At 36.5% G+C, this 14,948-nt stretch overlaps 1 protein-coding gene across 1 annotated transcript; it reads left to right on the forward strand.

Moving 5' to 3' along the window:
- The first annotated feature begins 2,612 nt into the window (after nt 1-2,612).
- LOC147497320 (uncharacterized) lies at nt 2,613-4,154 on the forward strand. Its single transcript, XM_086562839.1, has 3 exons — nt 2,613-2,851; nt 2,961-3,396; nt 3,789-4,154. The coding sequence occupies exons 1-3, from the start codon at nt 2,613-2,615 to the stop codon at nt 4,152-4,154; spliced, it is 1,041 nt and encodes a 346-aa protein (XP_086418965.1).
- Nucleotides 4,155-14,948: the final 10,794 nt, after the last annotated feature.

The raw sequence follows: 14,948 nt of genomic DNA on the forward strand, positions 1-14,948 counted from the left end.
GTAGTATTTATGAAGGCTTGAGATATTCCAGATGGTGTAGTGCAATATATGATTGGCACATAAAATAATAAATTTTGACATTTGAAATAGAGATGCTTGGATATCGTGCAATGAATAGTATTGGCACGTGATAATGTGAATTTTATTATAACAAGAACGTTGAGCTTCAATACAATTAAGTATATTAGCATGAGATAGAACAAGAATTATTATGAGACATGAATGTATGACACCTGAATAAATTACGTAACGAAAATCCTAGAACCTAACTACCACAACTCATGTGATTTGGCCCTTGTGATGGGCATATGGGATATGATTGCCTCTTCTGGCGTTTCAGTGAATCTGAATGACCCTTCTGGCGTAAGTAATTTGATTGGCCCTTCTGGCGTAGTCGAATAGTGGCTTGATTATTCCATTTGCAAAATTAGAACGAGACGCGCGATATTTTATGCCGAATAGTGGCAGTACTCACATAATAGTGTTCGTGTGGGGTTACCTGGTATGCGATATCCCGCTTAGGGTAACTACGCGCGGAGTGGTTCATTATGTGAGGGGAGGCATGTGGATGTACATGTTCGGTGTTGGGTAGCGATTGTGGTAGCCAGGAAAACTAGGTAAAACATGGAGACAACGTGATTCTAGAAACACTTGAAGAAACTCTAAACAATAATTGTGACGATATATCGAAGTGTACATTAAATCGATAATAAATGATTTATGGTGGTTATGAAATTGGTCTTTGAGATGGTTCTTGTTGGTTCAAATGAGATGTTTGGAATTAGGTATATGATATGCTTGTTCTATTGTAACTTAGGTTGCATTCACAAGGTTTTGCAGAAGGGTGGGTTGAATTGATTAGTTATGCAGGTGTGACCTACTCTATGATTTGGCCTATACCAGTGTAAGTAAAGAGTAAGTTTATGTTTATTATTTGATTATTAGATATAGTTGATATAGTACGGTTTGAAACTAAGGCGCCTCGGTGGAGGAACTAAATGTCTTACTATTAATGAATTGGAAGCTAAGGTGCCTCAGTGGAGGAAGGAACTACCTGCCTTAATTAGCGTATATAAGAATGTTGTATTAGTCGTTAGAAGTTATGGCGCCTCGGGGGAGGAACTAACTGCCTTATGGATTGTGTATATATATGTATAAGTATAATTTGTATTTTTAGGCTACTCACACCAGCATTGTTTATAATGCTGACCCGATTTGCATGTTTGCTTATCGGGTGTGTTCATTAAATGAACATAGTTGATAAGTCTTGACAGGTTTAGTGTTGAAGAAGGTTGCTTGCTGCTTGTGGTTTGTGTTAGCGTCGCATTTCAGGATATGTTTTGTTTTCCCTTGAGGTGAAATATATTTTCAGTTGAGACAATGTTTTTGTATTTTCATTTGTAATTATAATTAAAGAGTTATTGAAAGGAGATTTGTAACCTAATCATAATTGTGAATTTTTGTAATGAAAAGGACTTTTGTTTATTTAAAATTTTTATTGTTTTTAATTATCCGCATATTTAAACTGATTTTGGAGTTTTTGGAAGTTGAGAGTGCACCACACATAGAAAATCGAAGAGTCGGGAACAAATATTGTTTTTCCAATTTTGTCGAAATTCGGGGTATGACACTGGATCTCAACTAAATGGATCAGGAGTGATGGGCCCTAGGCCTGGACGAGCAGCTGAAAAAGGGATGGAAGAACAATAGAACCCGATTAATAATCCGATAGGCCAAGACATAGATATGAATGAGAAGGAAAATCCGCTGGGCTTAGTTGTGTTTGGACAAGCCTGGGATAACTCAAAGTCAAAGTCTCTAGCCAACGCTACAGAAGCTTCAGAAGACCTAAATAATCAAAACCAAGAAGGGGGGTTGAGAGACATGCGTGAAACAAATAGGTCAGAGGATACCTGTGGATATGACCAGCCTAGATATCAGCTTGCTCACCCAGCATCCAAACAAGATTTTTCTGGTTCCAAGGATGGTGTCTCGATCTTCAAGAAAACTAAACCAGTCAACGAGGAAACCTAGAAGAAAAATTAACCCATCCCTGTTCATTGACTCCATAGAAAACCTACACGTGGAAGAGGATTTAAAACTATGGCTTTCGGAGGTAGAAAAGAAAAGATTCCCATATCTGGAGTTAAATCCAGGTTGAGCGGTGTAAACAAAGAAAAAAGAGAGGAGACACAGAAAGGAGGAAAAAGAAAATTTTGTCTTAGTGAGAAAGAGGAAGGTGAGATGGTAAACAATGGAAGAGATGGATGGGTTAGAAGAAGTGCAAGGGTTATCGAGAGAAGATCAAAGAAAGCATAAAAACTTGTTGATGAAATTAGAGGAAAAGGGCAAGGGCATCTGTTGATCCCAACAAATGCTAATATTGTTCCAACTCCAGTGACTCAGTAGAATCACATGTCTCGAAGGTGCAAATGGGGGAGGATTCATCCACAGAACCATCACCAATGAACTCTGATGTCTTGGATGACTCTTCATCAGAATCTGGGGTATCAGATGATCTGGAAGGTGTTCCTCAGATAACTATGGAGGTATATTATTCAGATGAAGAGGATGAGCTAGAAAATGAAGTGGTGAACTAGGTCCATCAAGAAATGGTGGGATATGAGGCAGATGGTGAGAATCTAGCATACCAACCACAACCCCTGGCTATGGATGACTCTATAGTGGCTCGTAGGTTCCAGTACCATGGCCCAGGTAAGAGAGAAGAAGGGAGTGCAAGTGTACAGAAGTATGATGGGCCAAGCAACTCAGGAATACATCAGAGGTATGATGAAGAGAGCAACATTGGGGTTCAAGCAGTAGAGGCCAGTCTTCTCCTCCAGGATTCACGGTAGTTGTCCCTTCACAGCTACCTTAGTATCTATGATGACACATGCCTGGAATTGCTAGGGGATTGGCACCACCACGGTAGTTCAACAACTAAAGGACCTAATTGGTAGGTTTAATGTAGATATAGTCTGTCTGTCTAAAACAAAAGCTAGTAAGGAGAGTATTGGAAAACTGAGTAAGCAGCAAAAGCTCAGTGGGCATTTTGCAGTTCCAGCTATTGGTCTCAGTGGAGGTTTGCAAGTGCTCTGGAAAGAAGGTGTGAACTTGGAGATACTTGGGGCATCACGGAACCAAGTTACAGGTAAAATTATAAATTATTTCAGTACAGAGCCTGGGTTTTTTTCTTTTATATATGGTGAACCTACTGCTCATAATAGAAATAAAGTGTGGAATGAGTTGAAGGTATTAGCCCCTCTGATCCCTGGCCCTTGGTGTCTTTTTGGGGACTTTAATGCTATTGCTCAATTGGATGAAAAGATTGGTGGGAGAAGTAAAATAACCAAACGCATGAATGAGCTTAACAGTATGATTATTGATCTTATCCTGGTAGATTTGGGGTTTAAAGGCCCCAAATTTACCAGGAGTAATAATCGAAAACCTGGAGACCATGTGTTAGAAAGATTAGACAGAGTTTTAGCCTCCCCTAGATGGCTTGGTTTGTTTCCTCATGCTTATGTACAAACCTTTGCAAATGCTTCTTCTAATCATTTTCTTTGTTCATTAATCTTGATAAGAAAGAGGAACATAACCCCAGACCTTTCAAGTTTTTTGACATGTGGTTAACAAATGATGCTTGTCCACCTATTATTGATAATGCCTGGAATGCTATTACTTATGACTTACCTGATAGTAATCTCATTTAAAAGCTTGATAGAACTAGGAAGGATCTTACCACTTGGAACAAGTTTGTCTTTGGTAATATTTTTTCTAATATTAAGGTTACTCAAAAGAAGCTGGACAGGGTCTTGTCTAAGCCTTTTACCATAGAAAATTACAACAAAGCCAAGAACTTGAAAGAGATTCTGCTGGAATGGTATGAAAAAGAGGATAATTTTTGGAAACAAAAATCCTCCACTGATTATATCAAAGATTATGGAAAGAATACAAAGTTTTATCGCTTGTCTACCATATATAGGAGAAGGAAAAATAAAATTGACAAGATCAAGATTGATGATGGGGTTTGGAAAGAGGGGAGAACTGAAGTGGGGATCTCTCTAAATCACTACTTTACTGAGATTTTCACTTCTAATCAACTTGGAAGGGATGACCATATTTTGGATCTGTTCCAAAAACACTGTGAATGATAGGGAAAACAAGATTCTCACCAGCATCCCTAATAAGGAAGATATTTTGAATGTTCTTAAAAAGATGGGCAATCTAAAATCCCCAAGACCTGATGGATTCCAAAGGGTGTTTTATTAGAAATGCTGGGACATTGTTGGGCATTCTGTGGTAACCTTTATGCAGAACTTCTTCACACATGGGTATCTTAATCCTCACTTTAATGAGACCTACATTGCTTTAATTCCTAAGATTGTTAATCCTGATCATACTTCAAAGTTCAGACCTATTAGCTTATGTAACTTTGGTTATAAGATTGTGTCCAAGATTCTTGCAAACAGGCGAAAAGGATTTATGAATAGGATTGTATCCCCTTTTCAAGGGGCTTTCATTAAAGGCAGAAGCATTGGGGACAATGTTAGCCTTGCTTGTGAAGCTTTTCATAATATGAAAAATATGAAAAGTAAAAATGATGGTTGGTGTGCTCTTAAGATGGATATGGCCAAGGCCTATGACAGATTGAGACATATCTGGAACATTTACATATACATAAAAATTATTATAACGTATTTAATATTGGTTTTGGGAATTTAATAAACCAATTACCCGCTTATATAATAAAAATATAACACCCTCCATATTATATCAATAAGACAAATATAAGCAATGGAAACTTAATACTTATGAATAATCTCTTATCCGTAGGGCATCAAAATTATTCAACTTAATCAGGCGAGTTCTAATAGACCCATCAATTTTACATATATGTAATATGATTTCCATTATTATTCATTTTGCTACTAAAACATAATTGCACAAACCATAGGGATGTCAACTATATTTCAGCCAAGGGTACCATCATCATAATTCATTAATGTAACAGTGAGATAATAAATCCGTAAGGAAAAACACTCTCACTAGCCATACATGAATTTTTCTTCTTAAGAATAGACAATAGACAAAAATATTTTAGCATGCAGTTAATTTATCCGTAGGGATCATATTAATCACATCTAAAAATATAATTCCAATTAAATTAATAACGGTGTAGCAAGGGATTCAATTCGTAAATTAAATGCCTATACCATTTGCTTTATATCATATAGACCGAGGGTATTTATGCTTAAATATCAACACTTTATGCATCTTCTATGCGGGAGATTTGATTGTATCTATTTTACCTAGAATGCTCACAATTAGGGGTGAAGTCGGACGCTTCACTTATAAGACTGTAATATACATAGCTGATATATAACAGGATGATGATATCCCAATCATTTAAGTATGACTCTAAGTTTGTATATTGGTGTAGTCACATGACTAACACTGAGGGGATCAAAGTGAGAACACACTATAAATTCGTTGTTAAAGTTAGTGTGCAAATCTCACTCTACAAATTAATCCCTGGACTTGAGAAATTGTGAAAATTCATTGTGTCTCAAATTTATTACTTTGAGATGTTAAAAAGTAATGTATATTCATAGACTAGACTTGACGTTTTGGGTAATGAACATTAAGAAACTATTTCTTATACCGGCCGGGTTTGTATGTCACAATTTCCAAATACGTAACTCCGTAAAGTGGTGGATCTTTTATTAGAATTCGTGATTCAAGACGTCCTACATTTATTACCCAAAACGTCAAGTCTAGTCTATGAATAGACATTACTTTTTAACGACTCAAAGTAATAAATTTGAGACACAATGAATTTTCACAATTCCTCAAGTCTAGGGATTAATTGGTAGAGTGAGATTTGCACATTAACCATAACAGTGAATTAATAGTATGTTCTCACTTTGATCCCCTCAGTGTCAGTCATGTGACTACACCAATATACAAACTTAGAGTCATACTCAAATGATTGAGATATCATAATCCTATCATATAGCAGTTATGTTTATTACAGTCTTATAAGTGAAGCGTTCGGTGAGCATTCTAGGTAAATAGATACAATCAAATCTCCCGCAAATGACTCTTCTTATGCTTGATTGTTCTAATTCTATTACATATGGAACTTATGGTTTCATCATATGATATTAGTTCACCCATATACATAATAATAAGATTTGTGCATTTAATCATCATGTATAAATAATAAATGTTCATTGGCTTTGTAAAGGCCAAATATCCCAACAATCTCCCACTGGCCTTCAAAGCCATTTTGCAACTATTCTAATACCCATATTATCTATAAAAAGGTATGCATAATCATATAACAATATTTAGTGTTTGGTCCTTGTAGAATATATCATTCATGATGAATAGTGCATCATATACATATGAGACCAAAAACTTTGCCATCTTACCTTCAACCTTCTTGTAAAACACAAGGTTCTTCCTCGCATTGATCAAAACCAAAAGATTTGATTATTTGATCGAAGTTTACATTCCAACTTCTTGAAGCTTGTAGGAATTGTAAAGCCTCCAGGTTCTAAAATGCAGTCTTTACATCCATTTGCCAAATCATATAGTCATAATGAACAGCAATCACTAGAAGGACTCTAATAGACTTTTCATGGCTACTGGCAAAAAAGTTCTCTCATAATCGATACCCTCTTTTCGAGTAAACATTTTATCCACCAGTCTTGCATTAAAAGTCTCTACCTTTCTATCAGCTCCTCTTTAACTTTTGAATAACTACTTATTCTTAATAGGCTTAATATTTGGCAATGGATCAACAAGTTCCCAGACATTGTTAGAATATAAGGATTCCATTTCTCATCTCATTGATTCAAAATCATATTTTACATTAAGTTACCATTTGTTTTCACATTTATAGGCCCATGTACATCTGTATGTACTAACTCCATTCACTATGTGGCTCTTGACCCTTTACTTTAAAAGATCTTGTAGTCATCTCTCCTTCTAAGTAAGATTATAGGTTGAGAAAGATTATAAAGGGATTGAACTTAAAATCCCATCTTTCACCCAAGCTATCAATTTTATTCAGATTGATATGACCAAGTCTTAAGTGCCACAAGTTTGTTGGATTAACTAAAGAAAATATCCTCTATTGAGGTAATAACATATGATGAATTACTAATATCAGTATCATTTATTTTTAGCATATAAGAAAGTAAATAGAGACCCTTTTCAAAAATACTAAAGGCAATAATCTTTCTATTTAATCTTATTATAACTTTTGAATCAAATGAAATAGAATATTATATTCTGACTTATAAAGTGCAGAAACAAAAACCAAATTTCTCCTTATCCCTGGAACATAATAATAGTCTTTTAAAACTAACATTTTCTTTTCTAATGCTAAACTTCTATTGATACTGTAGCAACCTTTGCCTCTGTCCTTAGTGTCTGGTACACCCTTTCTTCATTAATCCTTCGTTTCCCCTGAAACTCCTGTAACATTTTACAAAAGTAGTTAGTGGCCTCTAATTCCCCATAACAGGTGTCAGAAGGAAAAACCAACTCTTTGGTTTCAAGAATAAAGGATTGCATACCTTTTTTTTGTTTTTGTTTCATAGCCAGATACTCCCTACAATTCCTCTTCCAATGATCAGGCTTTTCACAATGGTAACAATTACCTTTTGCTTTAGCCCCTAAATATTTTATCCACTTCCCCTTTTGCCCTAAGGGCAAACTTTTTACCTTTTTTCCACTTGCCTTTGCCTTTCGGCTTAGGCTTGGAAACACCAACATTTTCTGAGACCATTACAATTGGCTTAACCTTAACTAAGTCTTCAGCCTGCTGCAAAGAGTTCATTAACTCTGGTAGTGTCAGATCCATATTGTTCATGTTGTAGTTCAACTTGAACTGATTAAATGAAACTGGCAAAGACTGAATAACATCAACCTGAGAATTGGCATCTATTTCAGCGCCTAGGATCTCCAACTCATTTACATAGCCAATCATTTTAAGGATATGCTCCCTAACATTAGTCCCATCATCCTTTTTGTATTCATCAGGTTTGTCATTGCAATCTGACGTTTAGTGCGATTATGTTCGCCAAACATCTCTTGCAAATTGGTCATGATCTCAGTAGCTTTACCAAAATTTTTGTGTTGGTGCTTGAGTACGTTTGACATTGATGCTAGGAGATAACACTTGGACATTTCATTGGCCTTTTGCCATTTTTTATACTCATCATTCAGCCTTGCACTAGCATTGTCTGCTAGTTCAGGGGGCTAAAGGGTTGTGAGAACGAATTTGCAACTTTCAGCAGTCAAGATAATGTTAATCTTACGCTTCCAGTCCACATAATTAGGACCAATCAACTTGTTTCCTTTCAAGATAGATGCTAAGGGACTGAAATTTGATTGAGACATATCTAGAATATTATTTTTATATACACAAAAATTATTATAATGCATTTAATATTGGTTTTGGGAATTTAATAAACCAATTACCCGCATATATAATAAAAATACAACACCCTCAATATTGTATCATTAAGACAAATATAAGCAATAGAAACCTAATACTTATGAACAATCTCTTATCCGTAGGGCATCAAAATTATTCAACTTAATCAGGCGAGTTCTACTAGACCCATCAATTTTACATACAAGTAATATGATTTCCATTATCATTCCTTTTGCTACTAAAACATAATTGCACAAACCATGGGGCTGTCAACTATATTTCAACCAAGTGTACCATCATCATAATTCATTAATGTAACTGCGAGATAATGAATCCATAAGGGAAGACACTCCCACTAGCCATACATTAATTTTTCTTCTTAAAAATAGACAATAGGCAAAAATAATTTTAGCATGCAATTAATTTATCCGTAGGGATCATATTAATCATATCTAAAAATATAATTCATATTGAATTGATAACGTTGTAGCAAGGGATTCAATTCATAAATTAAATGCCTTTATCACTTGCTTTATATAGACCGAGGGTATTTATCAATAAATATTCAATGTTAAGACAATGATATCTTTCTACTTTTTCTTTTAACAATCTATGCATCTCATGCCAAAATTAAACATCTATCATTGATATATTAGTGTATTATGGAAAATCTGAATAGCTTGCATCATATGCAAATAGTTATCTCATAACTATCATGCGTGCATATAAGAGAAGGATTTAATTTAGCATGCAAAGTGTGTACTTATGAATATTATTTAATAATTATGTACTTGTAGAGGTACACATGTCAAGTACTCATGTATGTCCTGGAACAGATACGCATATAACAAGAAGTAAACTATTAGTTACCATGTGTCCATATGCATCATCTAATATGCATATTTAGTACAGTGTATTTCTCCATGTGTTTAGTCTTTGTGTGTCTCATGCAATGAATTAATACTGTACCTCTCCTTCTTGTTTCAGTAGACTATATAGTCAGCGAACTGTGCACACGTCTAAAATAATAAAGTTCTTACCTTGTAGTACAGCACATGGTCCCTATATTATATGTTCTTACAAGAATAGCATGCACATGCACTATGACCCACTAGTAACAAGACAATATAACCAACATCACTGTAATGCTTGCAAAGTCTACCCACTTTTAGTTAAGAATATTTTGTCCTTTACTAGCTTATACTAGATGAATTAGTACATGTGGTCCCAATATCTTTTGCTAATATAAAAAGTGGTCCCTATACCTTAAGAAAATGCATACCGTAAAAAGCAAAGAGGATTACACATTTGAACATGCCATATGCAAAGGAATCTTTACTGAAGTACAAGTCTTCAAAGTGTCAGTAGCAACTAACAGAGCTATATCTTTATATAGTCCAACGTCTTTTTACCCTATGTATAGTTAACCGATTCTGTTTTTCTTTTTCTTTTTATGGATTAAGTGTGGCTCAGTGTCATACTCATAACATAACAAATCAAAAATGTATGAGACTCCAAACTTTATGCAGACTTCAAATCTTGTACAGACTTTATCAAAAAAAAAATTGTACAGACTTTCAATATACACGTGCCACAAAAATATCATATTAATGAATCTAACATCTCATGTTAACAACGTTAATATATAGCCCGCAGGATGATGAATGGGCAAAATCTTCTCGGTGAAGGAATGGGTTAGAGCCAGGAGGTTGGATGAATACCAGTTTGACTTTGTTAAATTCTTGATACAAATATGGGATCTACCAAAAGAAAGGATTAACAAAGAAAACGTCTGGAAGATAGGAGCGAACTTGGGGATGGTATCTGAAGCTGATATATCATGCCCACCTGAATTCAATAAACCGGTGGCTCGAGTTCGAGTGGAAATGGATATAAAATAAAGACTACAGAAAGATCAAAAGGTAAAGCTAGAGACAGGGGAAATGATAGTGGTCAGGCTAAAGTATGAAAGCTGGAGTTTTTCTGCTATTTCTGTGGTGTCATTGGACATGACCAATATACTTGTCGAATTCGTAATCAACATCGATATGATCTCATGAAATGTGGAGGATCATTGAAAGATATCAAACCTCATTTTACGAGCCAGATGAAAGCAAATAAGTTTTTCAATGGAATAGCATTCTCGGGTAAGCAATCCATAAATATCGCTGGAACACCAAAGCAACTTTGGTTCGAAGAAACTCTGGTGCCAGAAAGGGAGAGCTGGGAATTTGGTGGCCAGAAAAACTATGCATGTGTGAAGCAGGACAGATGGCAGAGATCCACGTCGCAAACCAGGACAGATGGCAGAGATCCACATCAACGGGAACAAGTGATGGAAGAGACAAAAATAAGGAGATAGTGGTGGAGCCCATAATAGGGCCCAAGGAAGCAGGGCTAATGGCTAACCCAACGGATAGAAATCTAACGGTCATATCTGTCACAGAGCCCAGTACAATGGATATCCAAGGCACTGGATCTCAACTAAATGGATTAGGAGTGTTGGGCCCCGGGCCTGGACCAACAGCTGAAAAAGGGATGGAAGAACAATAGAGCCCGATTAATAATCCGATGGGCCAAGACATAGATATGAATGAGAAGGAAAATCCACTAGGCTTAGTTGTGTTTGGACAAGCCAGGGATAACTCAAAGTCAAAGTCTCTAGCCAACGCTACAGAAGATTCAGAAGACCTAAATAATCAAAACCAAGAAAGGGGGCTGAGAGACATGCGTGAAACAAATAGGTCAGAGGGTACCGGTGGATATGACCGGCCTAGATATCAGCTTGCTCACCTAGCATCCACACAAGATTTTTTTGGTTCCAAAGATGGTGTGTTGATCTTCAAGAGAACTAAACCAGTCAACAAGGAAACTTAAAAGAAAAATCAACCCATCCCTGTTCACCGACTCCATAGCAAACCTACACGTGGAAGAGGATTCAAAATTATAGCTTCCCTAGGTAGGAAAGAAAAGATTCCCAGATCTGGAGTTAAATCCAGGTTGAGCAGTGTAAACAAAGAAAAAGGAGAGGAGACACGAAAAAGGAGGAAAAAGAAAATTTTGTATTAGTGTGGAAGAGGAAGGTGAGATGATAAACAATGGAGGAGATGGATGGGTTAGAAGAAGTGTAAGGGTTATTGAGAGAAAATCAAAGAAAGCAAAGAAACTTGCTGATGAAATTAGAGGAAAAGGGCAAGGGCATCTGTTGATCCCAACAAATGCTAATATTGTTCCAATCTCTAGTGACTCAATAGAATCACATGTCTCAGAGGTGCAAATGGGGGAGGATTCATCCACAGAACCATCACCAATGGACTCTGTTGTCTTGGATGACTCTTCATCAGAATCTGGGGTATCAGATGATCTGGAAGGTGTTCCTCAGATAACTATGGAGGTATATTATTCAGATGAAGAGGATGAGCAAGAAAATGAAGTGGTAAACCAGGCCCATCAAGAAATGGTGGGATATGAGGCAGATGGTGAGAATCTAGCATACCAACCATAACCCCTAGCTATGGATGACTCTACAGTGGCTCGTAGGTTCCAGTACCATGGCCCAGGTAAGAGAGAAGAAGAGAGTGCAAGTGTACAGAAATATGATGGACCAAGCAACTCAGGAATACATTAGAGGTATGATAAAGAGAGCAACATGGGGGGTTTCAAGCAGTGGAGGTTTGTCTTCTCCTCCAGGGTTCACGGTAGCTGTCCCTTCACAGCTGCCTTGGTATCCATAATGATACATGCCTGGAATTGTCGGGCGATAGGCACCACCACGGCAGTTCAACAACTAAAGGACCTGATTAGTACATTTAATGTAGATATAGTCTGTCTGTCTGAAACAAAAGCTAGTAAGGAGAATATTGGAAGACTGAGTAAGCAGCTAAAGCTCAGTGGACGTTTGCAAGTGCTCTGGAAAGAAGGTGTGAACTTGGAGATACTTGGGGCATCACGGAACCAAGTTACAGGTAAAATTATAAATTATTTCAGTACAGAGCCTTGGTTTTTTTCTTTTATATATGGTGAACCTGCTGGTCATAATAGAAATAAAGTGTGAAATAAGTTGAAGGTATTAGCCCCTCTGATCCCTGGCCCTTGGTGTCTTTTTTGAGACTTTAATGCTATTGCTCAATTGGATGAAAAGATTGGTGGGAGAAGTAAAATAACCAAACGCATGAATGAGTTTAACAGTATGATTAATGATCTTGGCCTGGTAGATTTGGGGTTTAAAGGCCCCAAATTTACCTGGAGTAATAATAGAAAACCTAGAGACCATGTGTTAGAAAGATTAGACAGAGCTTTAGCCTCCCCTAGATGGCTTGGTTTGTTTCCTCATGCTCATATACAAGCCTTTGCAAATGATTCTTCTGACCATATTTCTTTGTTCATTAATCTTGATAAGAAAGAGGAACATAACCCCAGACCTTTCAAGTTTTTTGACATGTGGTTAACAAATGATACTTGCATACCTATAATTGATAATGCCTGGAATGTTATTACTTATGACTTGCCTGATAGTAATCGCATTCAAAAGCTTGATAGAACTAGAATGGATCTTACCACTTGGAACAAGTTTGTCTTTGGTAATATTTTTTCTAATATTAAGGCTACTCAAAAGAAGCTGAACAAGGTCTTGTCTAAGCCTTTTACCATTGAAAATTACAACAAAACCAAGAACCTGAAAGAGATTCTGTTAGAATGGTATGAAAAAGGGGATGATTTTTGGAAACAAAAATCCTCCACTGATTGGATCAAAGATGGTGGAAAGAATACAAAGTTTTATCACTTGTCTACCATATATAGGAAAAGGAAAAATAAAATTGACAAGATCAAGAATGATGATGGGGTTTGGAAAGAGGGGAGAACTGAAGTGGGGATCTCTCTAAATCACTACTTTATTGAGATTTTCACTTCTAATCAACCCGGAAGGGATGACCAGATTTTGAATCTGTTCTAAAACACTGTGAGTGAGTGGGAAAATGAGATTCTCACCAGCATCCCTAATAAGGAAGATATTTGGAATGTTGTTAAATAATGGGCTGTCTAAAATCCCTAGGACCTGATGGATTCGAAGGGGTGTTCTATCAGAAATACTGGGACATTGTTAGGCATTCTGTGGTAACCTTTGTGCAGGACTTCTTCACACATGGGTATCTTAATCTTTAATTTAATGAGACTTACATTGTTTTAATTCCTAAGATTGTTAATCCTAATCATGCTTCTAAGTTCAGACCTATTAGCTTATGTAACTTTGGTTATAAGATTATGTCCAAGATTCTTGCAAACAGGCTAAAAGGTTTTATGAATAGGATTGTGTCCCCTTTTCAAGGGGCTTTCATTCAAGGTAGAAGCATTGGGGACAATGTTGGCCTTGTTTGTGATGTTTTTCATAATATGAAAAATATGAAAAGTAAAAATGATGGTTGGTGTGCTCTTAAGATGGACATGGCCAAGGCCTATGACAAAGTTGAATGGGCTTTTGTAAATAATATTTTTCAAAAGGTTGGGTTTAATAATAAGTGGAGAAGTATGATTCACCAATGCCTATCCACTGTGTCTTTCCAAGTTATGCTTAATGGCTCTCCTCTGGAGAAATTTATCCTTGAAAGAGGGCTGAGACAAGGGAATCCTCTATCCCCATATCTCTTCATTTCAGTTTCTAAGTCTCTCTCAAGGATGATTGCGAGAGCTGAGCTCAAGGATGAGCTACATAGTGTTTAGATAAGGAGAAACTCTCCTACTCTTACCCATTTGCTCTATGCAGATGACTTAATTTTGTTTACTAAAGAAAACCTTGCTGAAAGTGGACACCTAAAGAAGATTCTAGATGATTATTGCAATGCCTCTGGGCAGAAAATAAACTATGACTAATCTAGTGTGTTTTTTAGTAAAAATGTCAAGTATAGGCAGAAAATAAAGCTCAAAAGATTCTAGAAAATCAGAAACTTTGATCCCAAAGAAAAATACCTTGGGGTTCCTATAATGTTGTCTAGAAAAAAGGCTGTGGACTTTGACTATATGGTGGATAGGTTCCATAGAAAGGTCAAAGGCCGGAAGGCTAAGGTGTTGTCTCAAGCTAGGATAACCACTCTCATCCAAGTTGTTATCCAGGCCACCCCCCTATATGTCATGCCCACTTATTTACTACATGTGGCCACATGTAATAAGATAGATAAGGCATGTAGGGACTTCTAGTGGAATGGAACAGAAACTTTTAAATGTGTTCACACCATTGGGTGGGAGCAAATATGTAAGACCAAAATTGAAGGAGGATTGGGTCTTAGAAAGGCTAGAGATATGAATGTGGCTATGTTGGCAAAACTTCCTTGGAAAGTAGCAACAGACATTCAATCTCTTTAGACGAGAACCATGTTCAGTATCTATGGTAAAATATGGATTGGAGATGTGGAGAAACCACCTGACCAAGCCACATACTTCCGAAAGGGTATCTATAGAATTTTCAATGCTATTAGTGGGGATATGATATGGAGAATAGGAA

The sequence above is a fragment of the Coptis chinensis genome, chromosome 5 (assembly GCF_015680905.1).
Source record: "Coptis chinensis isolate HL-2020 chromosome 5, ASM1568090v1, whole genome shotgun sequence".
Lineage (NCBI taxonomy): Eukaryota > Viridiplantae > Streptophyta > Magnoliopsida > Ranunculales > Ranunculaceae > Coptis > Coptis chinensis.

Coding starts and splice junctions, on each gene's coding strand:
- LOC147497320 (XM_086562839.1), top strand. CDS start 2,613: ATGGTGGGATATGAGGCAGATGGTGAGAATCTAGCATACCAACCACAA. Junction 2,852..2,960: donor CTTCTCCTCCAGGATTCACG/GTAGTTGTCCCT, acceptor CCTAATTGGTAG/GTTTAATGTAGATATAGTCT. Junction 3,397..3,788: donor TGATTATTGATCTTATCCTG/GTAGATTTGGGG, acceptor TCTAATATTAAG/GTTACTCAAAAGAAGCTGGA.